General features: G+C 41.0%; 1 protein-coding gene across 1 annotated transcript in view; it reads left to right on the forward strand.

Annotated features, from left to right (window-relative positions):
• Window positions 1-14,951, forward strand: part of RGS5 (regulator of G protein signaling 5) — a 49,619-nt gene extending 34,668 nt beyond the window's left edge. Inside the window, exons 4-5 of the mRNA XM_047705131.1 lie at window positions 7,126-7,292; window positions 9,853-14,951. Of these exons, the coding sequence (XP_047561087.1) occupies window positions 7,126-7,292; window positions 9,853-10,014 (329 nt within the window). The 3' untranslated portion in view covers window positions 10,015-14,951. The remainder of the gene's footprint in view (window positions 1-7,125; window positions 7,293-9,852) is intronic.
• Window positions 14,952-15,654: the final 703 nt, after the last annotated feature.

Here is a 15,654-nt window from a genome sequence, read left to right on the forward strand (position 1 = left end):
GACTTTGTAACTTTCTTAATTTTATCCACTTATGATTCTCTTTTTATTGCTTGTGCTAAACGGAATACCCTGCCCCAACACATGTAAAGTGTTCAGTAAATGTTTATTGGCTTAATGTGTGGATGAATGAATTCAATTTGCTTCCCGGATCCAGAAATCCCATGTGATCAACCAAGAGAAAAATATATATATCTATCAATTGACTTATTTCTTGACTTACTTAATGGTTTTGGGGCCAATTGCAATCTCACAAATGATATATTGATACATTATGACTCCCAAGTATCCTGGGTGCAGCTATATCTTGCTGTAGTCAAGAAACCCTGAGAAGTAACAGAACTATTCTCATGTTTGCAAAACCACTAAGGAGAAGGATATATATTTGTGTGCATATATACAATCCTTTTCAGGTCACACTAATCCTTCAGGCCACATGTTTATATGTTTCAGGCTTGTAGGAGACAGGGAGCTATTGATAGAAGAAAGACAGGGGTTGAGGTTAAGCCAGAGACAGTTGGTGTTAACACCTTAGCATTTGTTGAGGGACTGAAGTCTTTCAGGTTGCACATACACAATGACCATGGTGTGACCTTGAACCCTGAGATTCTCACAGTAATGTTTTCTACTTCTCAGTATGGAAAATATATATTCACATGTGTGTGCTTGTGTAACTATCTACATATAATATTCACATTTCATTTAATCATATATATTTAAAAGTTAATTTGCATATATATGTGTGTTATACAGTATATATCTCTGTATGTGTGTGTATCCATATAATGTCCATATAATCTTTAATACAATGTCCATATAATCTTTTCTTTAATGTCCATATAATATAATGTCCATATAATCTTTTCTTTAAAGATTTATTTGTTTGTTTCAGAGATGGAGAGAGAGAGAAAGTCCATATAATCCCATATAATTTTAAGTTCCACATAATTATCCTCCTAAGTAATTAACATTTTTAAGACTTGGGCAATTGATTTCCCCAAGGGATAAGTGGAAAAGCATTTGATATTCATTCAGGTCAAAATTCTTCCTTTGAAAGGATATCTGTATATTCAAACTAACTCAAGTGAAAAAGAGGGTTTCTGATATGAATAGAGAGATCTCATGGAAACACAGGAGAGCCACATCCTCGGAAAGGGGACATCATTAGTAAACAAAACAACCTCTCCCTCTCCAAGTATAGTCCTCTGCTCTTACTGTCTCTCTGTCTCTCTCTTCCTCTTTATTTTTCCATTTCACCTTCTGCCCCCGCTTCTCTCTCTGACTCCCCTTCTTGCTCTGTGTCTCCCTATTGACACATTGTCTTTGCTCCCAGCTTCTCATTGTCTACCTGTCCCTACAGAAGGACTAATGGAATGATTGTCACGCCCAAATAATTCCACCCCAGCACCATCAACCTTCAGAAGCAGCATTTGACCTATTCTCCCAAAAACCAGCTATCATGCCTTGTGAATATTATTTAAGCCACACTTGAGCAACTCGGTTCTCATGAGATGTTTTTGTTTGACTCTGCTAAAACTAATAGTCTATAGTGAGAAATCTCTAACATTAGCTGTGATTGATGCAAAATACATAACAAAGAAATACACATTTGAGAAATCCATGCATTTGAAATGCCAGTCTCTTCTCTCATGTTTGATTGGATAAACGAAACCATTTAAACTTGAAGAGTGGCACCTCCATTGATTTATAAAGAACATTTGGCATTCTGTTCCACTAATGTAGGATATTCACTCACAATTGATATAGTTCTCAAGTATTCCTTAAATCCACATTTTTCTTGAGTGGAAATGAAATCAATTGGTACCTGACCTCTTAAAAATAAGACAATTAAGGTGCTACTCAATCTTTTCTTCTCCAGCTAACAAGATTTCTCTTACTTTTCCTCATTTAAAAAATCATTTTTAATCCTCCAGTGTATTTGACTCTGTTTTGAAAGTACGTCAGTTTCTTATACATTTTGTATTCAGTTCTGTAATTTACGCCATCTGTTTTCATTAGGTCCATGGGACAAATAACCAGTGTGTCGTTCATTAAACACAAAAACAGATTGCACATGGGAGCTTAAATAAGACAGTGACATTAAATTTCTCCACGTGACTGTCTTTAAGAGCAGAGGAGGAGTGAAACACAATCTAATAGCAGAAAGATTTTATGTGAATTCTTTTTTTCCCAGGAGCTCCAAAAGGTCAGCATATTTCCTGAGATACCCTTGAGATATGAACTCTTCCGTGGGGAATGGAATTGCCTGTATCTAGCCTTCTTTCCACACCCTTCCCCCTTTTCCTATCTTCGCATTCACCTCCTGCTTCTCTTTGGTTTCCAATATTTTCCCTTCCCTTTTCTGGCTTATCTATGTCCTTGGCTTACTGGCAGTGGCAAATTTCTTTAAAGCAATAATGATAATAATATAAGCAAGAGCTTTTTTGTATTATTCACTGTGTACCAGGCACTGTCCAAAGCACTTTGCATATATTGGTTTATTTATTCATTTTAAAAAATATTTTACTTATTTATTTGACAGACAGAGATCACAAGTAGGCAGAGAGGCAGAGGGAGAGGGGGAAGCAGGCTCCCTGCTGAGCAGAGACCCCAATGTGGGGCTCTATCCCAGGACCCTGAGATCATGACCTGAGCTGAAGGCAGAGGCTTAACCCACCCAGGTGCCCCTATATTGGTTTATTTAATGAGTGTAATCATTTTAGGACTTAGGTACAATAACAATTTCTATTTTTCAGAAAAGCAAACTGAGGTTGGGTAACTTGCTTAGGAAACAAAACATTAGAGTGTTAGCAGAAAACTTACTTTTCTTCTAAGTTTGTGTTTTTCAGTTCTGTGATTTGGAAACAAATGTTTCCCTTAATGGTCTTTATTCAGTTCAGCACAAATCTATTCAATGTTAAGCACAAGGGTGCCAGGTGGTTTGGTTGGTTAAGTGTCCGACTTTTGATTTCAGTTCAGGTCATGATCTCAGGGTCACGAACCCCGTGTTGGGCTCCATGCTGAGTGTGGAACCTATTTGAGATTCTGTCTCTCTTGCTCCCTCTCCCCCTCTCGTTGCCCTCCTCAACCCACTCACACACTCTCTCTCTCTCTCTCTCAAAAAAAAAAAAATTAGGACAGGTTTAGACTAGGAAGTGGAATATGAAAGAGAAGCAAAAGTAAATGAAACTCAAACCTTGAACTTAAAGAATTGACAGCCTCTTGGAGAAGACCAGCATGTAAGTGACAGTCCCAACAGAAGAACAAAGTGAGCTTTTCCATCATCATAATAAAAAATCTCCAAGGGCAAGTGGGAGGGTAGTATCCTCCCATATGAGGTAACATTTGAGTTGGGTTTTAGATGGTGATAAAGATAAATTTTAAATTGGGCATGAATAACAATGACGAAAGCCAGTCCTTACTGAGCCAGCTATCATGCTACGTGTTCAACACCATTTAAGAGTTTTACATGAACTACCAGATCCTTACAACCTTCTCGGGTGGGTTCCATGATTATACCTGTTCAACAGAAGAGGCAGCAGAGGCTCAGAAAGGGCAGGAAACTTGCCCAAATTGCCGTGGTTATGTGATGTGCCAAGATCCACCCCAGGCAGCCTTGACTCCAGACCCCGTGCTGTGAACCAATAAGCTATGCAATGGCACCTATCAGCTAGCCACACATTAAATTTCACCATCCTTTCTCTAGAAGAGATTTATTCTAATCTCGTTTTCAATATTTTTATTATACCAAACCGACTTGGCTTTGTCTAACACTCCTTTTATTTTATTTTCATAGGAAAATATAGCTGGCTTCATGCTGTTCTTGTATAGGGCTGCTGCACTATTTTGCTTGGATGTCCAAAGGGACACCATTCATGAGGGCCGGCTCTGGGACTGTAATGTGGGTCACAACCCAGACTACTCCCACAAGACCCGAGGTCAGGTGGGCTTCCTCTGCTGCCTCAGCAATAGATCCTGGAGAGGTGTGTTGACAAGTATCCCGAGGCTGTGTGCAGGCTCATCAAGGAGCAGCGTGGGGTTTTGCAGGAATGAGTGCTGGGGGATCGACTGGGGTGTGAGGTGGACTGGCAGTGGGTGGCCCAGAAAAGATGTGTGTGTTCTTTGCAGAATAGAGACATTCCTCCTAGGGTCAGTTTGTCTCTGACCCAAGAGCACTTCCTCAGGGGTTATGGGAATTGAACAGAGAGTATTGGGGAATGGACCAATAGAAACTCAGAGGCTAAGGAGGAGATTTCTGGAGAGTGACTCGTGGGTCCTATTAAGGGGCCATTCAGAGAACTCTCAAAAGCCAGTTGAGAGAAAGAATAGCTTTAAGGATCTCCTAAACCAATAGAGCAGAAAGCCATTTTATGAGTCTCCGTTCAGAGTGAGTGCATTGATAAAAAGCCTTGAAATAATACTGCGGAACTCAATGAGTGATAGAGCCAGTACCCAGGAAATGGACTTACTTCACTGGAAAGTTATTTTCCAAGCTGCCCCCACCCCAGATGCCTGGTAAATGTTAACATTGTTCTGGAGTCCTGGCATGTGTTCTCAGGTCATAAATAACAATGCTTGGGAGGACTGGGATTTTATCTATACCTTTAGCTGTGGAATGGGTGATTCAGAATGCCTGATGGCTGGTGGGGCCATGGGCCAGATGAGAATAAATTGGCCACAGACTTATTCTGCGAAGTTATAGTTTCCTCCGTGGTCTTGTGTGGTTGCTCATAAGACTTCATTCCTGCTGTCATTTCCAGGCAGCAAAAAGTGCCTGGGAATCTTTCCATTTCAACAGAGACTATCCGCCACCTTTTGTTTAACAAACAATGAAAACTTTAACCATGACAGAGATCTAGGCCTCCTTTCAGCATATATGTTTACTCCCATGTCACTAAATTATAACAAACGCTGCTAAAAAGACCGCAAAATCCTTAGTTTAAATTTATATCTATATGCAGGGAGAGAGGGGAAAACACACCTGATTTTATCCAGGCACACGTAATCAAACAGTTTTGTAGTAATTCTGCTAGCTAGGTTTCTAAGAGAAAATTGTTTATCATGTCTACCATTGCACCCAGATGTATTTTTAGATGTTGATCAACGGGAAAAAAAAAAAAAGTTGGTTTTTTGTTTGTTTGTTTGTTTTCGGTGAAGTACAAAAAGAGGAGATTAAAATGCAAGTGTTTTGTTTGGAGCCAAAAATTGCTGGCAACTCTAATCCAAGTTAATTATCACCTACCATCCTGTTTCTTTAGAATTTAATGTGGTTGCAGGGGACTGTGAGGGGCATGCAGACGGTCAACCTCTACTGAGGTAAATTGGAAAAAAAAAAAGAAGAAGACAGCCAGAGATGCTGGTTTAATCATTACACATGCTGTATGCAGGCCAGATGAAATCCATGCATCCAGCAAGATGAATGAATGGAAGCTAAGAGTCTGTAAGAAGTAGTCAAGGGAGAGGTCAGTTGACTGAAATGAGACCAAAGGAAATGAATTCAGTTCATGCATGTGTTCCCCAAAGAGAATGAATGGCGAACAAGTCTCTCCTGATGGGGAGCGAGTTAGAGCAACACTGGACCCTGATATGTCCTTACTGAGGACGGTCGTCCTGCTTCTGCCCTGGGAGACAAAGTGACCTGGAAAGCTGGCCAGTGGTTGTGACATTCTTTGCAAAACTGGAATTCTTCTCCTCTCCCTTCAGAAATCTACTTTTCCTAGATAGGGACATGGATTGTCTCTACAGCTAGGCATTTGTTGGACTTTGGGTTTAAAAAATATATATACATAGGAGCTCCTGGGTGGCTCAGTCATTAAGCGTCTATCTTCTGTTCAGGTCATGATCCTGGGGTCCTGGAATCGAGTCCAGCATGGGGCTCCCTGTTCAGCAGGAAGCCTGCTTCTCCCTCTCCCACTCACCCTGCTTGTGTTCCCTCTCTGTCAAATAAATAAATAAAATCATATATATATATATATATATGAATATATACCTAGATTTAAAAACAAGGAAAATATTGAACCTACAGAGTGATTTTTCCTTTATTCCTCTCCAGTGCCTTCCTAGACCTTTACCTTGCCCTCTACTCATCTCTCACTGTGGAGATTAAGAAAGAAAAAGTAATGCAAGGATCAGACCCAAGAACCCCTAATATACATACTTGTATGTGTATGTATGTATCACATGTATCTAAACATTTTGAAGTAAGCTGAAGTCTACATGAACCACAGCACACTGAAAACACAATCACAGTAATTGTAATTATATTAAATTTAGTATGTTTTAAATACTGACCTATGATCGATGGGCAGGGTGAACTGTTTGTCTTATGGTAACTTCACTGGGTCCCTTCCCACCCATCCTCACATCTCAAACTAAATAGCCCTCTCTCATGAGGCCTTCCCTAAAATCAAAACGAGCTTAAGAGCCTTCTGTTATTCTGTGAATCTCTTTAATATGGCTTTTACTTTGTCGTGTCAATGTTTTATGTGTTTCTTCATTTTCTTTCTATTTTCCCCAGCATCCGTAAGCTTCATTAGGGTGGGAACCATGATGACTTTACTTACCATGCTGACTTATCATAGTGCCCAGAACATAGTATCTGCTCAAATATCATCTGTAGAAAAAAAAAAAAAAAGATTGTAAGTCATTTTCATGTGATAATCAACATTGATGTTACACTACCAGACCAAGTTTCAAATGCATTTTTTTCTTTGTGCTAATTGATAAGTATCTGGATGGTATTGATGTTCATAGTATTCCTTGTTGCTGTGCACGGGTAAGCCTTCATCAACAAATACAGACTGCCTGGATTTGAATTCCAGCACTGCCACTTAGCAGCTGGTTAACTACGAGCAAGTCACTTGATTTCTCTTAACACATTTGTGAAATAGGACATTAATAGCACTTGTCTCTTACATTTATGAGACTAAATGAGCTAACACTTATTCTTATGTAAGTGATGGAAATAGGTGATAAATGAGCCAAGTCTCTACAGCAGCATACAGTGTTCATAAACAAGCAACAAATGTGTAATAAATGTATAATATGTTTTAGATAAATTTATAATACATGTATTATATATGTAGTATGTATGCATTTATCCATCCAACCGACCTTTCCCCTCGCTAGATGGACTTGCCAGCTTCAAAAGTTTCCTGAAGTCTGAATTCAGTGAGGAGAACCTTGAGTTCTGGCTTGCCTGTGAGGACTACAAGAAGATCAAGTCCCCTGCCAAGATGGCTGAGAAGGCAAAGAAAATTTATGAAGAATTCATCCAAACTGAGGCGCCTAAAGAGGTAGGTCTTGATGGGTAGGTGGCTGAGTGCAGCCACTGTTCTCTGAGCTGGGGAGCAGAGAGGATGAAAACCATGCTCCTGGCACGTCGTGAGCAGTCAGCAAATACCTGTGAGGTGAATGGATGTGGACACCCTGATCCCAGGTCTCCCTCCATGTGTGACTTCAGACAGGTCCCTAATTAAAGTCCTCCCATCCTCAGTCTCCTTCGCTGGAAACATCTTACATACATGCACGTTTGTGTACCTAGAGCATGTTTAAAACGGAGCTGTCATGACTTTAAAAATTCTCCAAGTCCTGTATTTTGACTGAAAAATTTACCAGTTCATGTTGATGAGTCACAGATGGACCCATATAACACACTCACACAGGCAAGTAGCAACCTTGATTTCCTGTCTCTGAATATTCACCTCAGGCTTTTCACGGCAGGAACTGGTGGAGAAACACAGTGGCAAGAACCAGAACTAAGATTTTGAAGAGAAACGGCCACACCTAGTTCAATATGCAGATGATTCGTACATTGCAAATTGTCATTTGATCATATCTAAAAGTAATGCAAGAATATGTTCCTGGCTCAGTGAACAGAGGCGTGTTTATCGGAATGATTCATTAGAGGAGGCCTCTGAGTGGAAAAGTAACAGATAAATAGCAGTTATTAGCAGCTGGATACAATGTGTTGGAGTTTTAAACACATCCCTTCTTTTTTCTTTACGACTTATTTATTTATTTGAGAGACATACAGAGAGAGAGAGAGAGGCAGAGGGAGAGGGAGAGAGGACCTTAAGCAGAATCCCCACTGAGTGTGGAGCCTGACCTTGGGCTCCATCTCATGACCCTGACATCACGACCTGAGCCAAAACCAAGAGTTGGTTGATGAACGAACTGAGCCATCCAAGTGCCCCAAGACATCCCTTCTTTTAAACATTAAGATTAGGAAAGAGCTTTATACTTCTCTGATATTCAATCATTCTGAGTAGTATTGCCTACCTAGCTCAGTCTATGCTCGGTGTAAGAGAAGGAAGAAGCATTGCTTTAGTGTGGCAGGAAGAATAACAGAGTGGGAACAGCGTGGTACACATCACGGCCTGTCCTTCCGGAGCAGTAGTGGGCATGCAACTTAACCCCATGGGGCTTGGAGTCTTTACGTGCAGAGGCAGTCCCCAGATGTCAGCTCTGAGGCTGCTCTGTATCATCTTGCCCTGTCCCTGCAGATAGCACTCCAGCCCCTCTCACCATGGAAAATCTCACCACACTCTCAACTCCTCCATCCTAGACCTTGGAGCACAGCTCATGCCCCCCGTCCAGCCCATTCTGGCCTGGCACTCCCCCATCAGGCTTATGTTCCTGACTCTGCTTCACCAACATCCTCTGAGTCCAGATGGTTTTTCTCAGAATCAAGGACCTCTAGCAGCCCAGGAGAGACCCAGAATGTTCTCCAGTGTTCCAATTCAGAACCACAGGCTGGCTTGGATTCTGTGTCTTTCTCTTCTACAGCCAGATAGTTTAAGGGTCCTTAAAGTACATGAAATGATAAATAGTGATTTCTCTCAAATCACACTCAGGCACACCCATGCAGGCTGTACACTGCACAACTCCAGGGGACCATTCACAGGGACCCTAATATGAACGGTGTCCCCGGGACTTGTGTGATGTGTTGACGCTGCATCCAGGACATAGAAGCCACAATGCCTTCCAACCCTACAGTCTACTGGTTAAAAGCCACATTGCTAAGCTTTTGAGTCCTCTCTCTACCACTGCCGACCTTGAGAAAATAGCTTAACATTCTGCTCCTCACTTGTAAGATGGGAATGTCAGTATCCGCCTCCGAGCTGTGAGGTTAAATGGGTTCACGGGCACAGAGCCTGTTAAAATATCGTTCCCAGCAAAGAGCCTGCACAGACGAAGCACTCAATAAACATTAGCTGCTATTCTTGCTGCTATTCTGTCAAAAGCATCGTTTCCTGGTTTGTTTCAGGAGAGACCAATCCTTGCTCCTCCAGAGCCATGCACAAGGTCCTGGGTCCTGGCCAGCATTCCTTTCTCCCCTTCGCTCTCTCCACCAGGCGTGAAACCTGGTGGGAAGGAAGGAAGGTTGAGGGATTATGCGTTAGGACACCTGGATTTGAATTCTGAGTCTTGGATGCAATTTATACGTCTTAGCTCGGTGACCTTGAGAAAGTCACTGAAGCCCTGTGTGTGTGTGTGTGTGTGTGTGTGTACATATATATGTATATGTATATATATATATATATGTATATATATATATATCTCCATTTGTAGGGTTCTCATGAGGATTCGACGTGGTGTGCACATACTAGCTGCCAGTGGAGGGTCTGACACCCAGTGGGTGTCTAACACTGCTTGGGTCTCCATCTGATTCCTGCATGTATGGGAGTGTCACTTGCCTTACCCCATTGCCTCTAAAACAGAAATGATATTGCTCACTTTTTATGATCCTCTGCCCCTCATGTGTTTTACTGGTGACAAATTCCACTTCCCTCCCCACCTGCCATCAAATCCTGCAACCTGAGTGGACTCGTGACCCTGTTTCCTGGCCCACAGGTGAATATTGATCACTTCACAAAGGACATCACCATGAAGAACCTGGTAGAACCTTCTCTGAGCAGCTTTGATGTGGCGCAGAAGAGAATCTATGCCCTGATGGAAAAGGATTCACTGCCTCGCTTTGTGCGCTCTGAGTTTTACCAGGAATTAATCAAGTAGTAGTTCAGTCGGGCTGTGAGAATCACCCTGTGAGTTACTTCCTCCTTAATACCCTGTGTTTTCCAGCAGCCTGCGTATCTTCCCACAGCAGCTTCATTCAAAGATACCCAAACGGGGAAAACCCCAGGGAGCACTGCTTACTCTTTCTGTGCACTTTGATGTTTATCTGTCCTCTGAATGCCTTCCTTTCTTGGGGTCTTCTTCTTGTCTCGTCCTTAATTAAGTTCTCAGTGTGTTCTTGTCAAAGCTAATCAGAATTGCAGAAACATTCTGCTAAAGACGTGCAAATACAAGAATATGATATTGTTGAATGTAGGTCCATTTGTTTTGGGTATCGAATTCTCCATCTAAACCGGTCTGAAAAGAATGTGGATGTAGAAAGACCAATTTCAAGTGAGATTAATTGATCTCATTTGTTGTTTTAATTCTGACCCGGGGCAACCAGCCTGTATTTCTGATTTCGGTTAGTAAAAGGTGAGATGAATTTTATGAAGCAGCCATTATTTGATTTTTTTAAGCAAATACATTATGTAAAATACCAATTTTCCCTTTAGAGGGTCTTTGTGTTGGCTGGAGGTCACTAACAAGAGATATAACCATGAATGTTTCAAAATCAATCTGAATACAATCCATATTGATTCCTTCCTTGTATCTCTCTTATACTCCCCCACCACCTGGTCACCATATTCTTTATTAAATCAATGACCTGGCAACAGAGTATTTAATAAATGTATATATGCCCTTAGTATTTAGGAGCAATGTTTCAATTTCCAAATTATTTTAAATCCATGTGAGTATAAAATTCCAAAATTTTCAACTCCAATCACGTCAAATAAAACAGATGCTGTCCAGCACTATGTCCCTTACCTCAATATCAGGAGAGCTGTACACTAAGATGGAAAAATTCTATCAAGCCTAAAATGGTTAATTACCCTATGATGCCATCTGTTTGTTTAGAAAATGATGATTTTCTTCAAAATACCAAATTATCTTTATAATTTGACTACATATGAAGGCTTTCTAAGTAAGACGGAGTTTCAAAGGACCCTGCATTTTGTGAAATGATTAACTTTTTTTTTTAGCATCCCATCTTGCCTCCCTACTCTGTTCCCTCCATTAGCAGATGGTATTTATCCTGAAAGTGCACAGTTATGCCCCAATGTACCTTGCATGCAGCTGACTGATAGGCCGTGGTATTTTTTCGTAGTTTTTACCTTTTAATTCTGCCTTTCATTATTGTTAAGGCTTGCTAGAACTTTTTTATTGTCTTTAGTAGATTTGATTAAGTAGTGATTTACATAATTTAGTAATAAAGAGAAGCAAGCTAACCATGTACGAGGCTAACTAACCAACATGAGGATGTTGAGTTAATTTTGAAAGAAAGTAGCCGTGAAAGGATGAATAAAGTTCTGAAATTTTGAAGGAGAAGATCACATTGTTTAGTCTTGTATTTCCTCCTTTCACATTCTTTTCTTCTCCACACACTCATGATTTTCCATGTTTATGGCCCATTTATTCAATTGTTTCCTAGGAATACTGAAAGCGAAGCAGCCATGTTACTGTAGTCTCCAGGCGAACTCTGGTTGTGTTGGCTGGCTCTTCTCTGTGTTTGCTCTTTGGAAGGATAGCGTGCCCTTCTGAATACTTGCCATTTCACATTCTGAGAGTGGGTTGGAGTGAGTGGGTCCACTGCCAACAGTTGCCAATGTGGTGAGAGTCCTTTCATAGTTGGAAACATTCCTCACTTCAGAGATACTTGTCACCAAGCAGTCAACAGCTAGTCCAAATCAACACTGTGAGCATCAAGAAATCCTCCCTGCATACATTTGTGTAGAAGTGACACACAATTCAGAGCAGAACTTCCTGGCACCACCTTGCTCAGCATCTGTCTACACTGACCAAATTGGCATCAAATCTCCAGCCCTTTATTTTCTCATGCAGCTAGAAATGTTAAGAACCCAAGGATCTAGGTGAATTATTGTTCTTGGATGCCAAAGCATTTTTAAGCAGAATGTTAATTGAATTGAAAATTCAAAAACTTTTTATTCGCATGATTTCAAAGAGCCAAATGTTTGAAAATACCCAGAAAATGTACTAGCTATTACAGAGCTCACCCAGCTGGTTGACGTTACACAGACCCAGATCAGCTGTATTCACCAACTGACTGCACACCCTATGTCAGTGGGTAGGACTTGTGGGTGTAGAGTAAGGAGGGCCTTCCCCTTTTCATAGGCTGAACTCAGGAGGCAAAGGGCAGGAAAAGCACCACCGCAAGGACAGACAGCGAAGGAAAAAAAAGAATGAATGCTTTCCAGTCAAATGATGGCATGTAATCTATACCAATATAGGATTTTAAATTTATAGTTTACACACATATTAGAAGCTATTCTAACACATAAAGTGATAAAATTGAAAGGAATACAAGTATGACAACCTAAAACAAGAAAGCAATCATATCAAAATTGCCCCCAAAAAGTTCTCTCTAATCTTTTTAAGGTGCTGTTAAACTTAGGGAAAAGATGGGGGGGAGGGAGGAAACAGTGTTACTGGAAGTTTCCATGGTAACACAAAGAAAATAACATTCTTTTAGTTCTGGGAAATTAGAGAAACTGGGATGGTCTTTCCAGGAAGAAAAAGAAATGTGTAACATCTCTTTATCACTCCCTCTCCCTCCCCACTTCCCTCCCCACTTTCTCTCGAGTAAATTTCTGGGAAAGCAAGAAACTGTATGCAAGAGTCCTGTTGGGCTTGGTGCTCTCATTTTCCTCCCTCGTGGAAATGGAACTACAGTCGTAAGTGATCTGGGAGGTAGAGAGGAAGCGGAGCCAAACTGTGGTCAATGGGAAGAGGAGTACACACTTCTCACTCTTGAAAGAAACCCAAGATGAGGCCGGGGAGTGGCCCACAACCTAAGATTTTCTGCCTGGGCTTGATACAGTTTGGGGTTGACGTCAGTTTAGGGTCCAAACTGGACCAGAGTAAAGAGTTAGACTGTTGATTCTAATGAAAATTAAGAGGCTGCGTTTATCTACTAAAGCAGGGTTCGCTCACGTGAACAACACACACACATACACACACACACACACACACACACACACACCCCTTCTCCCAGACAGACCTTCTGAGACGGAGAACTGAGGCCTTTCAGTTCCTTTGCTTTCACATCAGTAACATCAAATATATGGAAACGTTTTGCTCGCCATGCCCTGCAAACTCTAATTCTCTATTGTGTAAATTATACTATCAGTAAAGTTCAGTGTTTAGTGCATCATGAGAGAAACTTGGTGAAAGAAATTGTTTTTATTTTTATGCTCTTAAATCTGTGGATTTTCTTGGTTGATGGGTTCTCTCTCTAGACTCCGTTTCAGCATGATGGGGTTATTAGTTGTCTCCCAAGGAATAATAGCTGTTCGGAAGTTTCAGTAAAAACTCGACCATCACCACGTCAACGGATACCCTCAGAAGTGTCCCCTGCCAGGGCTTTGTCAAATTATTTGTCCCATCACAGGTTTGATCATGAAAATTATTTAACAGACTATCTATATTTAGCCGCGCATTCTCCCTGTTTGCTGGGACTTAGCAACTTTTGGAGATAAAGGCTGAGGGGAAGAACGGGAAGAGAGGACAGAAGGGTAATGGTGAAGAAGGGAGTGCCCACACCTAAGAAGTTAATCCATTTACTAGGAAACATTTAAGAACAGCTCCCTTTGACTGAATATCAAACCACATTTTGCTGTCATCACTAGGATTTGCAAACAAGGCATTCTTTGAATCACAGTGCAGCTAGATGAGGAAAATCATTTTCAAATCCTAGAGAGTCTTGATTAGAAGGAAAAATAGATGTAGAGGATCGGCTTTCCCCACTTGGGTCACCTGAGCGGGGGAACAGAGAGTGGAGAACTGAGTTTCCAACCGTCTAAACCCAAGAGCCAGGGAACTCTGTGTAGGTTCTGGACGTGAGGTCCTCATGCGTCTCAGTATATCCTGACTGACTTGTCATTAGACCTCTCTGGTTTCTGGTCTCCATTCTATTGGATAAACATGTACATGACACTTGGGAGGAGGCTCTTCAGGTAACAATTTACAGCTGTTGCTTGGGTTCAACATACTTTTCCTCAAATAGGGCATGTGGCAGTCCAGAGCAATTGATAGCCAAGGACAGTCCTCCCTCAGTATCAGTGAACCATCGTACAACTGAAAAGATCAGCTCTTCCAACTGAGGAGAAATTTGCAGCTTTGGAAACTCAGAGCAGAGAGTGAAGGGAAAAAATGTCTTGGGAATATTATCCTCACCTCACAGTTTAATAATAATTTTCTTATCTTATTTTTCTAGTAGAGAAGCTACACATCAAGCTTATTCAAATCCAGTTTAAGAAGCCTCTTGCAAGTTACTTGTTTTCTCACTTGAGGTATTTTCCCTCCCCACCTCACCCCTATACCCCCCCTTTCTCTCTTCCCCCTGCAAGAGGAAATATTTAATATAGCAGAGTCTAATCACAGTCATGTCATAATGGAGATATTAAAAGCATTTAACTTCCTGTCTAGGAAAATGTATAAGCTAAGGCATAGACAAAACAGCGGGAAATGCTGAGAAATTTTCCAATGGAGAGAAGCAATCTGGATCATTTTTTGCTAAAAGTTCTTTTTATGTTATATAGTATCAGGATTTGGGAAAACTAAATTTTTTTCTAAATGCTGGAACCCACATCTTCAGGAGACACATACCAGAGACAGGAGTAGAAATGAAAGGTTGAAAATCCATCTGTCAGCATTTATCCTGTAAATTTTTCATTTAGAAAAAATTGTATTTATCTTCTGATTTTGTAGTCAATATGTTGTGTACTGTGTGACTCATACTTCTTGGTAAATAAAGCACCAAACATGTATCTGTAACCATGATCACATATATTGTATTAAATATATATCTGTCTAACAACCTCTGTGAGTCCTTCTTCACTCCTGAACGTGCTTGATATGAAACTATGCCCAAGATAGGCTTCTTTGCTCACTGTGCTCCTTACACCACATGAGCCCTCGATCATTTGGGATGATCCTTATCCTAATAAGTATCAATTACAATATCCCCTGACAGCAAAACTCAGAAAGGGAGATACAAAGCGCCCCAGACTCTCACACTCTGTTGACTACCTTCTCTTGGATTCGAATGGCAACTTACTGACCTCACTGTTTGCTGTTAGAACTAAACACATTGTGTCATTTGGATCCTGCAGTAGTCAGTGAATATAGTCATTCCTTTCTCCCCTTGCACTGGTGAAAGAGCTGAAATCCTGGTGCTTTTTCAAGCAGCTCATGTCCATGACCTTAGATTTGATGCTCAGAGAGGTTAGGTGATGGGCTGAAATTATCCAACTAGGGCTGGGACTGGGGGTTAGGGAAACTTTGTGTACAGAAAGGAGCCTAAATGGGAGCAGATTTGCAGGGAGAAACAATAATGAGAAACATGTGGAAGAGAGAGAAATTGAAAATAATGTCTATTCTGGTCTCTGGCAGTTTATTAGATCTCATTCCAAGTCCCTATGAAGCCTAACTATATTTCATGTAGATGCAGTGGTCCTAAATCATTTCATTGACACCTATCCACCTCTATTCTCCTCCATATCTTGGATGAGGTGTGCCTAG

The sequence above is a fragment of the Lutra lutra genome, chromosome 15 (assembly GCF_902655055.1).
Source record: "Lutra lutra chromosome 15, mLutLut1.2, whole genome shotgun sequence".
NCBI classification, from domain to species: Eukaryota; Metazoa; Chordata; class Mammalia; order Carnivora; family Mustelidae; genus Lutra; species Lutra lutra.